At 67.5% G+C, this 14,934-nt stretch overlaps 2 protein-coding genes across 31 annotated transcripts in view; both read right to left on the bottom strand.

Moving 5' to 3' along the window:
• Positions 1–1,395: 1,395 nt before the first annotated feature.
• LOC112911245 (putative aquaporin-12B) lies at positions 1,396–6,363 on the bottom strand. The gene is made up of 3 exons (XM_025987701.2): positions 5,626–6,363; positions 4,062–4,178; positions 1,396–1,631 (listed from the first exon to the last, which is right to left on the bottom strand). Exons 1-3 carry the CDS (start codon positions 6,230–6,232, stop codon positions 1,411–1,413), a joined length of 945 nt encoding a protein of 314 aa, XP_025843486.2. The 5' UTR covers positions 6,233–6,363; the 3' UTR covers positions 1,396–1,410.
• Positions 6,364–11,436: 5,073 nt separating this feature from the next.
• Positions 11,437–14,934, bottom strand: part of KIF1A (kinesin family member 1A) — an 88,140-nt gene continuing 84,642 nt past the window's right edge. For all 30 annotated transcript variants that reach the window (XM_072718945.1, XM_072718947.1, XM_072718948.1 and 27 more), the window contains one exon: positions 11,437–14,785. In XM_072718945.1, the coding sequence (XP_072575046.1) occupies positions 14,743–14,785 (43 nt within the window). In that variant the 3' untranslated portion in view covers positions 11,437–14,742. The remainder of the gene's footprint in view (positions 14,786–14,934) is intronic.

Below are 14,934 nucleotides of genomic sequence, written 5' to 3'. Positions count from 1 at the left end.
AGATGCCTTTTTAAGCATCCGTGGAGTGGACTGTATGAGTTTATTTCTTGATTAATAAGGTGAATCATGTATATTTATTGAACCACTCTTGCATTCTCGGTGTTAAACTGCTTTTCCAGATTCCTTAAGTCGCCTTCCTTGTTAGGAATCGGCTCATCACAGCTTCATATGAAAGTCGCGTCCTCTTCCACCTCTTGCACCCAATGCTCCTTAGGAGGAACGTCTGCTCCTGAGCTCGTGGCGATGACCTTACATGTTGAAGTTTTCCAAAACGAAGACCGCACACTCCGAACATTCTGGTAATTTGCTGACGCGCTTTATTGCAAGGTCCACACGTTTGCTCGTCTTATGCTAATTCACCGGTTCAGTTTCCTGTGCGAGCGCCAGAGGCTTCCGGCCCGAAGTGCTTGGGCAGAGGCGGCGAGGATGCTCGGTGGGGACAGCCGTGCCAGCTGGCGTGCGGCCCGGGGTCGCCCCGCGGAGCCTCCCCTCCTTCCTGGGGCTACGACCTCTGCTTCGTCCCCCCGCCCGCACAGTCCCCTTCGAAGGGAGCCGGTTGGTCTCGCATCCCCGCGCCGCCCCTGTGTGCTCAGGCTCCTCCTTCTGGAAGCCTCCGTGCAGCCCCACCAGGCCGTCCAGGAGCCGCCAGGCGGCCACCCCAAGGAGGGACGGGGAGGCTCACTGCAGGGTCGGGGGGGGGGCAGCTTTCCAGGGGGTGAAGGGGCAGCCGTAGGAAGTGGGTGGGGCGTCCTGCTTTCTCCCATCCCCTGGGAAGCTGGGGGGGGACGACACGGCCTCCACACGAGGGAAAGGGTCACCCGGACCCCAGTCTTCTGTCTCTTGCCCCCCTCGGCCAGAGGCCAGGGTGAAGCCTGGGGCTGGAGCCCCTGACGGCCTCACTTGCAGGCCGGGGCTCCGAGACTCCAAGCCAGGGAGGGCTTTCGCTTTGGGGTGCAGGTTCCCAGATTAGGTCTGGTCCTCGGGGGAGGAGATGGCTCTCCCCAGCCTGGCGGGGAGCCCCGGCTTCGGCTGTCACCCCATTGATGGCAGCGGTGGTTTACCAGGCTCCAAGGACCTGCGGGGGTGCCGCCCTGAGGGCCGGGGACCCTGGGTGCAGCCTCGGCTCCAGCAGCTGGCAGGGTGAGGAGGCCGTGGGTTCCGGGGTGCGTCGGGCGGCCAGGCACCAGGGTGCAAACCTGTGCCCTCGGGTCTTCCAAGCACCCGGGGACGGGCGCTGCACCTCCTGCCTTTCCTCCGGGCCTTACCTTTGATTCTAACTCCCACTCGTGGGGAGACAGAGGGGCCTCGGGGCAGCCTCTGCTGGGCCTCCACTGCACGGGGCTCACCCCTGCCCGCCCTTCTGGAAAGCTCTCTCGGGCCAGGAAGACAGGCGGGTCTCAGGAATATGGTTTATTGACAACTTGTTTTGGGGGAGAGCGGGGTGCGGGTCTGGGCCCCCTCGGCTCCGGGCTCCCGGCCGCTGTGCCCCTCTGCAGGGGTCTGGGTGGCTCTCGACCCCGGGGCCGGCTTCCTTCTGGGGGTTCGGTACTTGCTCCTCTGGCTGTACAGCAGGTTCCTCCGGAAGAGGCGAGGAAGGTGGCCGTGGTACAGCAGGACGGCCAGCACCATGCCTGCGAGGAGCAGGGTCACACCGCAGGGCCCAGCAGGCTCCGGCCACGCGGCCCGGGGACCCCGCAGGCCCAGCCCCAGGAGCCCTGCCTGGTCCCTCCCAGGCGTCAACCCCTCAGGCCTGGGACCAGCGGCAGGAACCCCGCGCCCCCCCAGCTGTCTCGGGGGCCCGGGCCCGCCCTCAGCCTCGTGTGTCCCCGCTAGGCTCTTCCTCCCCGGCTGCCTCCTGACAGGGACCTGTCACCTGCGCAGGCCGGGTTGGGTGTGAGCGAGGGACGCGAGACCAAGGGGAGACAGCGGGAGGCCGAGGCCAGGCCCCGGGCCCTGGTTCCCAGGCTCCCTCCAGACCCCGCCGGCCCAGCTGCGCTAAACTGACGGAGACCCGGCAAAGGTCGGGCCACCAGCGGGGACAGACCGTTGCCACAGATGACACCGAGGAGCCAGTGGGACCCGGGAGCAGGAGCCTCAGCCAGCACGGCCAGGCTAGATAGAGCCTGCTCCCTTGGACGCGACCCCTCGAGGTTCAGCAGGGCACAGCCAGGTCCCCCAGGTGGGAGCACCCGGTGCCGGCCCGCAGGAGGCTGGGCAGTCGGTGCGAGGAGCTGCGCGTCCTGAGCCCCGGCCCTGTGGGAGCCCGTCCCTGTGGGAGCTCGTCCCTGTGGGAGCCCCATCCCTGTGCGTGCCTGGCTCTGTGGGTGCCCCATCCTATGGAAACAGCCTGGCGGTCCCCACCCCAACCCTGGCAGGAGACAGACAGGGCGTGTGGACCCGGGGCCACAAGAGCACCCAGGGGGTGGGGGCCCTCCCTGAACAGGGGCAGAGCGGGCCCGTGCACACGGGGTGCGGACCCCCAGCCTCCCCACCCATCCAGTCCCCACGGGAACGCTAGTGGCTCTGGGCACCACAACAGCAGTTACGGAGGCAGAGGCCGTACTGAGTTGAATGGTGACCCCTCGCACTCGCGTCTTTCCCAGAATCTCACAACGTGACCTTATTTGAGATAAGATCTTTGTGTACGTAGGTCGTCAAGCTGAGGAGGTCACTGTGGGGAAGGGTGGGCCTAACTCCAGGGTGGCTGGCGTCCCTCGAGGAGGAGGAGCAGAGGGGACAGACTCACAGCAGTGGCCACCGGAGGGCAGGCAAAGACTGCAGAGGAGCGGCCACAAGCCAAGGGAGGCCCAGCCCGACAGCCTCCACCAGAGGCCAGGAAGTCAGGGGGACCCGGCTGGGGGCGCGTGGCCCGACACCCGCAGTCCTGCGTGCTCACCTGCACCAGGTGCGAGGGGCTGCAGGCCCCTGGGGTGTGGGTGCGGCTACGGAGCCTGGGAGACCAGTGCAGGGGCCGGGGGGCCTCCCCCCAGGACCGGGCCTCCCCTCCAGACCTGAATTCATGGCCCCACAGGCCGCCCAGCAGGTGGGAGCCAGGACACCAAGGTCTTATATCCCAGCCGGGGCTCTTCTCGGGACCCTCCCCGAGAGGCAGGGTAACCCCGACAGGCAGAGGGACTGCAACCCAGCAGGGAGTGGGGGCAGGGTGGGGGCATCCCTGAGCCCTCCCGCCCCTCGGGCCACGGACGCTGCGGTTGGAACCCCACGGGAACACTGAGCAGGAGGGACGGGGCCAACCTGGGGCACGGGACGGAGTGGGGACCCGAGAAGGCGGCCCAGGCCCACAGAGCTGTAACCTCGGAGCCCCGTGGAGCCCCCCCACCCCGGGCTCTCACCCACGGGGCCCACAGGGAGGGCGAGGAGGTGTGCGGGGCGGAGGCGGGGAGGGTGGAGACCGAGGGCCTCTAACCGGCCAAGCGGCTCTGCAAGCCGTTAGAGAAGCCCGGTGGGCAAGGCAGCGCTGGCCGCCTCCGGGACGTGGGCCGCGACGGGACTGCTACGCCCCCGGGACGGGGCCGAGGGACGGGGCCGAGGGATGGGGCCGAGGGATGGGGCCGAGGGGTGGGGCCGAAGGACGGGGCCAAGGGACGGAAAGTCCCGACCATGGGCCTTCTCGTTCTGGGGGCCGCCGGCCGCGGGGGCCGCTGGGGAGGCTGGGGCCGTGCTCCCTGCAGACAAGTGGAGGAAGCTTCCAGAGCTCCCCGGACCCCACGTACCGCCTGATAGGGCACGGAGAGTGAGGTGGGGCCCAGGCCAGGTGCCGGAAGACCCCGGGCCCGAGGGGCCTGGCCAGGCTCCAGTCCTCTCCGCCGCGGGCATCCGGCTCAGGGTCTGTGAGGACGCGATCCCGGCTGCCCCTCGTTCCCCGTGCCAGCCCCTCCGGGACCACGGCCCCGCCAGTGGGTGCCCCACGGCCCCGCCCCCGATGGCCTAGCGGGAGCCCCGTCCCCCTCAGCTGCCCAGAAACGGAGGGAGGAGCCCAGGGACCCCACACCCAGCCTGTCGCCAGCAGCGCTGGACGCCCAAGGGCCCTCCGGCCTCACCTGCGAGGGGCCCTAGCCAGTACACCTGCGCGTACTCCAGCACCGTGTGGCCCGAGCAGCGGAAGGTGACCCAGGTGGCCAGTGTGGGGTTGAAGAAGGCGGACGTGAGAGGCCCAGCTGTGGGAGGAAGCGCACAGTGCTTGTGGGGGGCCGCCCCCTGACCCCGGGGCCCGTGGGACGCGGCTGGAGGCCCCGCAGCCAAGGCCCAGCGCCCGCATCTAGGAGCAGCCGCCACCAGAGTCTCTCCCGGAGCCTCCACTGCCGTCCCGGGCGCTTGGCCCAGTGACCTATGTCCCCCACCCCTGATCCCCATGGCCCCTGATCCCCATGGCCCCCCGGGGGAGGTTGTCCTTGGGAGAAAGGGGGGCAGAGACAGAGACAGAGACGGGGAGGGAGACAGGGACAGGGAGACGGAAATGGGGAGACAGAGGGAGAGACAGTGAGATTGGGAGGAAGACAGAGATGGGGAAACAGACAGAGATGGGGAGACAGAGACAGAGATGTGGAGAGAAAGAGACGGGCACCGGGGAGGGCTGAGGGCAGTGAGAAAAGAGAGGGAGGGGCCGGGCGGCCTGGAGAGACCCGGGAGAGCGCCAGCGCCCACAGCGCCGAGCGGCACCGTCTAGGGCCGAAGCTGTGGGGGAGACCAGGCTCTCGGCCGCGTCCTGGACGCTGCGGGGCTGAAGCAGGAGCTCCCCGTCCCCGGGGCCGCAGCCCGGGCGCTCTGGACCCAGCGCCCTCTCCCGGCGAGTCTCTGCTCACCCGTGCCTCAGCTTCCCCACCTGTACTCGGGCTCTAGTGGCGCCTCTCGGGGCACGAAGTGTCTGGTCCTGTCCCCACTGGGCCTCGCCGCCCCGGACGTAGACTCGGGAGAGCTGGTCGTGGTTGTGGCCCTAGTGCCCTGAGCAGGCGTGAGGCGCCCGCGGCATGACCTGCACCCCATCCCGCCCGGAGAGCCCACTCCGGCGTCCTGTCCCACCAGCACACAGTGCCCCGGGGGGGGGGGGGGGCAGGCGTCCACGGCGGGAGAACGCTCCAGGGGAGCCAGTCCCACAGAGAAGGATGGCGGGGCCCCTGGGGGTTTATCAGCAGCCCCAGCCTGGCACCCCGGAGGTGTGGCCCAGCTCCGTCCCCACGGCCAGGGACAGCTGCCGGGGAGCTCAGCAGTCTGCACGGCTGCCGCTGGCCTCGGCTCTCAGCTTCTCCCCCGAGGTGGGGAGGGCAGCTTCCGCGGGGCTGAGGGACCCCAGGAGCTCGGTCTGGAGGCCCAGGGGCCAGGACACAGGCATGGAGGATGGGGGATGGGGCATGGGGCATGGGGGAAGGGGGGTGGGGGGAGGATGACAGATGGGGGATGAGGGGTGGGGTCGGGGGTGGGGCATGGGGGATGGGACATGGGGGGAGGATGATGGGAGATGGGGGTTGTGTCCAGGGCAGCGGGCCACCACCTGGCCACCCGCGGTCTCTGGGGGCTGGTGGTGCCCCCTCGGCCGGCAGCCTCTCCTGCGTGTCCCACGGCTGCAGGTGGGCAGGGCGGCCCCGTGGGCACCTACACAGGTCTCACCTGCGTAGGCCATGACGGTGACCAGCAGGGCCACGGCGGGCACCCTGTAGACAGGAAGACTGTTCCGGAAGCGGAGGAGGGTCAGGTGGAAGGCGAAGGCGCAGGCAGCTTCCACCAGCGCGCCGTGGGGCACGGAGGTGCGCAGGGCGGAGCTGCAGTGAGCGTCCATGAGGCTCTGGAGCAGGTGCAGGTCACTGAGCTCCCAGGCCCAGCAGAGCCGCGTGAGGGCGCAGGCCGCCTGCACGCCCAGCCCCTGGGCCGCCAGCTGCAGCAGCGCGCCGGGCAGAGAGGCCTGGGCCAGGAGGAGCTCCTGCAGAGACACGGTGGGGTTGGCCCAGGCCCCGTCGCAGGTCGCCCCGTGGGCCAGGAAGAGGAGGAAGACGAGGGTCAGCAGCACGTCGCGGCCGAAGCCCCCCGCCCAGGGGCCCAGCTCCGCCAACATCCGCAGCTCCAGGCAGCAGGCCCCCAGCTGGGCCGCGCCCACCGCCTCCCGCGCGAAGCTGGCGTAGGCGCCCGCGGGGAGCAGGGCCTTGGACGCCCTCCGGGCCACCTGGCACAGGGCGAAGGTGGCGAAGAAGAAGGACAGGGACACGTTCAGGCCGGCCATCAGTCTGGGGGCCGCGCGGAGCAGGGCGGAGCAGGGGACCCGAGCTGACGAGGCGTGGCCAGCCCCCACCCCAAGGCCAAGCCGTGGGAGTGCGCACCTGGGCGGCTGCCCCTGCCAATGCCACACCTGTGCCCTGGCCTCCACCCACCTGCTGCGGCCCGCGGTCCGGCGTCCTCCCCGCCGTGACACACGCCAGCCCCTGCCCCGCCCGGTAGCCGTGGGTGTAGACACTGCCCGTGGCTTCAAAGCCTCCACTGCAGCTGGTGACTCACGCCCCGCGCTCTTGGCTCCGTGGGCCCAGCCGGGCGGCTGCCTGCACCTGCGCTGTGGCCCGCCTGTCACCAGGTCCCCTGGGGCGGGTCCTCCAGCAGGAGGGAGGGAGGGAGGGAGGATGCTCCAGCCTGACTGCTCTGGGTGCCTCAAGACGCTGCACCTGCAGAAACCCGCCCGCCACACCTAGCAGTGTAGACAAATAAAACGCATCCCTAGGACAGCGCTGGCTGAGTTCAGGTGCCTCCTACCGATGGGCAGACTCGAGGACCTTGCAAGAGCAGCCCCCGGCCCTCCTCCCTCCGCGGCCCGCGGCCCTGTGACCAGCCCCCCTGCCCCGCACCCCGCAGGGCGGGCTCCCGAGTCCAGACACGCGGGGGAGATTGGGACAGTGTCCGGACACCGGCCAGGTCTCAGGGACTCAGGCCTGGAGGTCGCGGGCGCACCCGGTCCCCCCAGGAGGCCATGGAGGAGGAGCGCCCCGCAGGGGACAGGGGACATCCCGCCGCTGCACTGGGTCCCCTAGGGCGGCTGGACTCTCGGTCGGGGTGGAGGGGTCATTCTGGGCGGGGTGGGGGTGGGGACCGCGGAGGAGCAAGCAGAGGCTCCTGAGCTGGGGGGGAGGGGTCTGCCAGGCTGGGCGGGGCCCGGGGGCGGGGAGAGGCTGGGCGGGGCCTGGGGGCGGGGCCTGGGGGGCGGGGAGAGGCTGGGCGGGGCCTGGGGGCGGGGTGAGGCTGGGCGGGGCTTGGGGGCGGGGCCTGGGGGGCGGGGTGAGGCTGGGCGGGGCGCCCCAGGAGGGCAGGGCAGGGGCCGCTGGGGAAGGCGGGGCTGAGGCCTCCTGGACGCAGGGGGGCGGGAGGCCCCGGGGCGGGGGCACCGGGGGCGGTGGGGGGCAGAGCCACGGAGGCGGGGTCTCCGCATAAGCCCCTCCTCCCCCCCCCCCCGCCCGCCGCAGCTGCCCTGACGTCCCCCCGCACCCCTTCCCCCCCCGCACCCCTCCCCCCTCCCCCCCCCCCCCCCCCGCTGCGCCCCTGCCCCCGCGGGGAGGCGGGACCGCCCATCAAACCCATCAAAACCCTTTGTTTCCCACCAAGGAGTTGGCGGAGCGCAGCGGGAGGGGCTGAGCGTGACGTCAGCGGAGGAGGCGCCCGGGAGCGCCCCCGCCCCGCCCCGCCCCGCCCCGCCCCGCCCCGCGGTCACGTTTCCCCGGAGGCCCGAGGGCCGCCCGAGGGTCCAGGAGAAGCCGCCCTCCCGCGGGGTGCCGGAGGGTGCGGAGGGCGGGGCGCGCCTGTGCCCTTGGCCGCTGCTCCCCAGGGTCCCTTTGCAGTGTTGCAGCCCCAAGGCTCCCCCTGCCAACCTCCCATTGCGCGGATGGGGAGACTGAGGCGCAGGGGACCAGGGGACCCGGAGGGAGGGTCGGGGCGCAGCACAGCAGCCGCCTGCGCTTGTCTCAGTGGATGACGCGAGTCCGGCACTTTCCCAGCGGCGGGGAAGGCGCGGGGGGGGGGGGGGGCACAGGGGTGAGGAAGAGTGAACCCGCCGGGAGAGCCCCTGCTGCCCCCCCCACCCCCCGCGGACAACCGTCCCGCCCCCGGGAGCCGAGGCGTGGTGTGGGGGGCAGGGCGCGTCCTCCTCGAGGCCCCCACCCCCCCCTCCCCCGTGGGCCCGCCCCTCGCGCCCAGGACCGCGGGCATTGGCTGCATTTACACACAGTTCTTAACGTTCAGCTGAAGCTAAAAGGAAGCAGGGCAGCCTTGGAGCGAAGTCCCCCGCAGCGACAGGTGCCAGGCCCCCCGCGACCCCACCTGCGACAGGTGCCAGGCCCCCCGCAGACCCTGCCGGGTGACAGGTGCCAGGCCCCCCGCAGACCCTGCCGGGTGACAGGTGCCAGGTCCTCTGCAGGCCCCACCGGCGACAGGTGCCAGGCCTCCGATGACTGCACACGGCTGAGCCGGGCGGCCTCGCGTGGGGCTGTGGGCGCCCATGGTCCTACCCACTGAGCGGAGGCCGGCTGGTGGGCGAGCCAAGCCTGTGCCTTCGCCCTCCCGAGGGGGTGAGCGCAGGTGTCCTGGGCGTGGGGCTGTCACGCAGGAAGCTGCCAGAGCAGAGCACGCAGGACAGAGGCTCAGCACAGAGGACCCCATGCGCAGAGCGTAGGGCAGGGGCCTGCTCAGCTTTATGAGGCCGGGTCGCATCTGTCCCCAAGGCGCGCCCCGTGCTGACCCGGTGCGGCGGCCCCTGCGTCCTCCGGCGACAGACGGCCGGGCAGGAGCTCGTGGCGCGCTGCGCTCGGCCCTCGGCATTTTACTGGGCCGTGTGTGCTTGTCCAGGTCCTAGTGATTCCTCGTGGATTCCGTGGGCGCCCTGGAGCCAAGTCCCCGGTCCTATTATTGTTTCACATGTTTTCACCCGATTCCGTTTCCCTGATGATGTCTTTTGATAAGTGTTTCTAAAAGCTTTACGGTCTTGTGCCTCACGTCTGGGTCTAAAATCAATTTCGACTTAAGGGCTCAGCGTCTGTGAAAGGCGGACGGTGGGTGTCGTGTTGGCTTCTTGCACGTGGGCGTCCCGGGCTGCGGCACCGTTGTTGGAAAGACCGTCCCGGGGGCGCCTGAGGGGCTCAGCCGTGAAGCATCTGCCTTGGGCACCGGTCGACATCTCGGGGTCCTGGGATCAAGCCCCACATGGGGCTCCCTGCAGGGTGGGAAGTCGGCTCCCCCTTCTCCCTGTGCTACCCCTGCTTGTGTGCATGCTCTCTCTCTCTGTCTCTTAACCTCACTGCCAAATGAGTAAAAAAAATCGTAAAACACAACAAAACACTATTTTCTCCCTATCGAGTTGCTGTTGCTCCTTTGGCAACAACCGTGGACTCTGCGTGGATTTGTTCTGCTCCACCGAGGTATTCGTCGGCCCTTTCGCCAACAGCACACGTCCCGCCTGGTGAGAGCTTCATGCGCTCATCATAACGGTTTATCTGTTGAAGAACTGAGGTTTTTTTGCATAAAGTTTGCCACCTTCCGGATGTTTTATTTGGGGCAAATCATACTCAGAAACTGCTACTTATCTTTGCCAATAGTTTATTTAACACAGGCCCACCGGGGAGTTGTCATTTATAGTAGGAACAGTTCCCAAGCCAAGAGCTCGCAGGACGATGTCTCTTTTTCTTTTTTTGCTTTTTAAAGATTTTATTTATTTGTTCATGAGAAACAGAGAGAGAGAGAGAGGCAGAGACACAGGCAGAGGGAGGAGCAGGCTCCATGCTGGGAGCCCGATGTGGGACTCCATCCTGGGTCTCCGGGATCACGCCCTGGGCTGAAGGCGGTGCTAAACTGCTGAGCCCCCCGGGCTGCTCCAGGACGATGTCTCTTAAAAGCCGATAGGTGACATTCTCCAGCTGATCGGTCGCACGATGTTCCAGGCGAGGGCGGAGGACGGAACAGAAGGCCACCGGAGCGGAGGCGTCCCTTGCCGGGAGCGGGTCCAGGCACCGGCAGCCTGGCCAGCGGGGGCGGATTCCCGGGGCCCGAAGCCCAGGTCCGCAGCGGCCGAGCCCGCCGGGGAGGGGTGGGGACGGAGCGGCTGTGCTGGCGGGAAGCGGTGTCTGTCGGCCGCTTTGACCACCGCCAGGAGTCGCCTGGCCCCGCAGGGCTGACGCCCGGGTCCACGGTTGCGACTGCAGACGACAGATGTCGGGAACAGCCACCCAACAGCTTCTCAGCTAAACACACGTGCCCCGAGAGCAAGACGACTTCGCTCAGGTCACACACAGGTGGATCTGGGGTCACCCCAAACCCACAAGCCTGCCGGGGGGGGATGCTGCAGCCGCCGGCGCCCTCCCCTCCTCCAGAAGCGGAGCCCGTCCTGCCTCCGTTTTCTCGTGGAAAATAACCGCGTGCCGTGGGGCCGTGATGCAGCCGCGACGGGCTCCCAGCCAGGGTCGCTCACCCACCGCCTCCCCTTGCCGGGGCCACTGGCGTCTCCCCCACGGAGCAGGACCCGCCCATTGCCAGCAGGTGGCACGAAGGGCCCATTTGCACAGACACCTATCGTCTTAGCATTTGCTTTCTTTTTTTGCCCAACTGCTCTTTTCCCTCTTACCTTTCATTTTCATGCTTTTTTTTTTTAATTTTTTTTTCTTATTATTTATTTATGATAGTCACAGAGAGAGAGAGAGAGGCAGAGACATAGGCAGAGGGAGAAGCAGGCTCCATGCACCGGGAGCCCGATGTGGGATTCGATCCCGGGTCTCCAGGATCGCGCCCTGGGCCAAAGGCAGGCGCCGAACTGCTGCGCCACCCAGGGATCCCCCATTTTCATGCTTTTTGATTGACCCGGTATGTTTTTATTGCCCCGTTGGTCTTTTCTGTTAGCTCATTGGCGAAAATTCCTCATGGACTTTCATTGCTAACCCGAGGGTACAGCGAACACCCTTGATTCATTACGTAACGTCTACGTCCAATGACCGGTTTCTCCCATCAATGTTTTATATTTTCAGTATATACATTTTATTTTATTTTTAAGATTTTATTTATTTATTCATGAGAGACACAGAGAGAGGCAGAGACCCAGGCAAAGGGAGAAGCAGGCTCCCTGCGGGGAGCCCGATGTGGGACTCGATCCCGGGACACCAGGTCACGCCCTGGGCCGAAGGCCAATGATCCACCCCTGAGCCCTCCAGGCGTCCTGGTAAAATGTAACTGAAAATATTCATCTTCGATGTTGTTGAAGGACACTGGGCTGTAGTTGTTCTTGGGATCTCCGTGTGGTTTTGGCCAGAGGCAAACGTGACCGTACGGAAAAGCGTGCGGCCGCCTGGCGAGCCCGAGGGAAGCAGGTGGGCGCTCCCGGGGTGCACGGCCGCCCCCCCACCCCCGGTCTCTGGCCGCGCCACCCGGACTTAGCACGACAATAAAGCCACAGTGGAGGCCCGCAGGTCTGGTGTTGCATAAGGAGCCACATTTATTTCTTAACTGGACAGGATCTTAGTGCACACACAGTACAGAGCCTAGAGCCTAACACTCAGGTTTAGGACGTCAGGGAACTAGAGTCGTTACGTCGGGATGGCGGTTACGGTGCAGGGGCCGGGGGTGCCACACAACCACATATGTACAAGCCACGGAGGAACTCGGGGACGGCTATAGCTGCACGAAGCACAGGCCCTGGGAGAAGCCACAGCCTCCGCTGATCCCCGGGGGAATGCTTGCCCTGGCCCCGGGGGAAAGGAGGGCGCCTTCCGGGGTCCCACACTGCAGGGAGCTGACGGGGGCCGGCACCGCGCCCCCGCTCGCACCCGTACACCTGCGACATTTGGGGGCCCTCCCCGGGGGCTTCACCAACCCCGCCCACAGGCACGGGGTCGGGACCAGGACTGAAGGGGAGGGCACCTCGCCGCAGCCACCCCGGGGTGTGTGTGTGTATGTGCGTGTGCGTGTGTGTGCGACGGAAACATGGGCACCGTGGGAGTGGACTCAGAACGGGGCGGCCTTGGAAGGTAGGGGCACCCCAACCCTCGCCCCGGGCGCCAGCCTGGAGCCTCGGAGCCCCGCACCCCTTCCTGGGCCCGCGGCAGCAGCTCACCCCTCTCTGGGCGAGGACGGCTGTCCCTTAAACCAAAACGAGCGGCATCGGCGTTAAAACAAAAAACCTCCCCGAGGTGGCTTTCTGGATCCCCCCCACCCCCCAAGGTAGTGGGAAATAGCCAGGTCCGACTTTCCTCTCTGCACCGCACGACGGGCAGCCCCTCGGGGGCCCCCGGGTCACACACGTGACCGCGTCCCGGTTTGTTAGACGCCTGTCCCCACTAACGTGACACGCGGGTGGCTTCCGGCAGGGCAGACGTGAGGAGACCAGGTTTCCGGACTTCGAGTTCTCTCCCCAGGAGCTCCGAGGGTCTGGTGGTGACGACGGGGCCGGGCGTCCGTGTGGCCCACACCTGGCTCCTGGTCAACTGCCAAGCGGCCCCAGGCCAAAATGACGCAGTCGTCGGCGCACCTCCATGGCCGTGGAGGCTCCCGAAGTCAGGGTGATTCCCAGGAACCCTCGGGGGACCCTCTTCCTTCGCCCGCCCCACGAGGCAGGTGCCCTGCAGGTTGGCTGGCCTCAGACACCTGCGCCCCGGGTGCGAGGGCCTAGACCCCCCGAGGCCCCGGCTGCAGGCTGGCTGGCCTGAGTGGGCTGCGGCCTGGGTGGGCCCGCACCCCGGTCTCCCTGCGGCGGGCGGGGGCTCCTGGGAACCACATCATCTTGGCACGCTCCCTCCCTCCTGCTCCTCCTCCCTGCCCTCCAGCCCATCAGAGAAGCCAGTGTAAGTGCTTGGTGTGGACAGAGCCGCACCCCTGCTCTCCGCGTCTCGGCCTAGGGACGTCCGGTTTCTGGGTCAGCCCGGGACGTGACGGTCTCCACGGAAGCCACCGGGCCTGTGCTTCGCGGATGTGGCCTCCCACGACGTGGTTCTTAGTGATGGAGCTACTGCCCCCACGGGGCCTTCCAAGTCCCGGCGGGGAGCGCAGCGGTGGGCTCTAGTGGCCACGGATGTGCTGCCCAAGGCCAGGTGTGGGGAAGGCACCTCCGTCTAGCGCCCCGCCGGGCTGGTGCGGCTGGTGGCCCAGACACCGCTGCCAGGGCTGCTCGGACTGGCGAGCCCATCAGCCTGGCCCCACGCCCGAGGCGGAGCTAAAGGGGCCTCTAGGAGGCCCCCCACGGTCAGCCTCAGACGGGAACCTCCTCGCCCAGTGTGGGAGCCGAGCCCTCAGCCTCTGGAGGAAACACACGCTTCTGGCCTCATGCGTAGAATCGGGACAAGGTCCGCATGTTGCGTCGGTGCCGTGGGGGACAGCTCAGGCTGGGGGTGGGGAGTGGGACCATTGGCTGGGGTGGGACGGGGCAATCCAAACTGAGGGGAAGGTGAGGGTCAGCGAATGGCGCCCTGCAGGTCCGGCAAAGCCCGCGGAAGGCCCGGGAACCTGGGCCTGGCACGCTCGGACTCTGAAATCCGCTCTCGGTGGGCCGGGGCGGGGAGGGGGGTTTGGGGTTTGGGGTTTGCTTGCTGTGTACCCTTGACTGAGAAATGAGCCCACGTGTGCCCCTGGGTGTGGAACAGGCCCTGGTCCCCCCCAGGCCCCGTGGCTTCTCCGACGGGTCTCGGGCCCGGGCCTGGGGCGGATCCTGGGCTGGCCCTTAGGCCTGGAGTCTGCAGAGAGAACAGAGTGGACGTTGTAAGAACAGCACAAGGTGACACCCTCGCTGCAGGACAGGAAGGCCTCCCTGCCGACCACGACCCCACCGCCAGCTGCCCTCATCTGACCCCTGGAATGTTCTCACTGGGCCCCCCGGAAACTCTTCTCTTGGGGCGGAGGTGGGAAGTCCCGTGCTTTCTCCCCAGCAACCACCCCGAGCTCACCCCATTTCTCGCAGCAGCTGGAGAAGCTGCTCCACAAGCCCTCGCCGCCTGGACAGCCTCTAACCCCAGCCGCCTGCACCCTGCCGGCCCTGCCGGGAGAGCCCCCCGGCCCCGGAGCCCGTCCGCCTGGCCTCCCCCGGCTGCACACGCTTCCACGGAGAAGCTGCCGCACTGCCCGGCTCAGTGGCCGCCGTGAGGGGAGGCTTGCAGATGGCACGCGGGCGGCTCGGACTCCGGGCACCGGGTCCCCTGACGCTCACACACGCACACCCCGGGATGAGGGCCTGCCCCCGTGCAGCCCCCGTGGTGCCAACCAGGAGGTGCCCGGCCTTCGCCGTGGTCGTCCCTACGAGCCTTGGGGGATGTGAATGGGATCAAGCAAGGGACAGGGTCCATCAGAATCCTACAGGTCTAGGTGAAGGCATTAGAAATAAATACTTATAAATAGAACACAGTCTTAGAGTTAATTTCTGGGTGGACTGTTCCAGTGTCACGAACTAATGTATATTAATTATAAGTCTGTCTATGCTTAAAAAAATATTAGAACGGCAGCGATGCCCCTGTGACTTGTGCCCTCTGGCCTTTCCAGCACCTCCCAGCTCTTCCCACCCAGGGCTCGCTCAGAAAGAATAAAGAACAGACGCAGCCTCTGCTGGGAGCAGGACAGGTCGTGTGGCGCAGGTCCCCGGGCCAGAGGTGGCGCTCGCGGGGCCCGGCGCGTTGTCCCCCAAGAGGGGACTCGCTGGCTGGCTGGTGGGGGCAGGCTGGGCGCGTGACATGACGGGTGGTGATGAGGGCTGGGGGGGGGCCGGCCTGCTGGCTGTGGCGGGAGGGCTCCGGCTCACACCCTCATCTGGGCAGACCGCCTTCTGGAGAGCTTGGACCTGCAGGGGTGGGGAGATAAGCAGCGGTCGCGGACGCCGTCTCTGCTGCCCTCATCACCGGAGACCCGGTGCTGTCCGCGTGACGCCCCTTGCAGAGGTCGCAGAGGCAGGCGGGGCTCCCGCCCCCCAGGGCCGGCCGTCCCCAAGTC

Source organism: Vulpes vulpes, chromosome 9 (assembly GCF_048418805.1).
Source record: "Vulpes vulpes isolate BD-2025 chromosome 9, VulVul3, whole genome shotgun sequence".
NCBI classification, from domain to species: domain Eukaryota; kingdom Metazoa; phylum Chordata; class Mammalia; order Carnivora; family Canidae; genus Vulpes; species Vulpes vulpes.
Note: the sequence above shows the minus strand (reverse complement) of the source record. Positions and strands in the feature narration are given on the sequence as shown.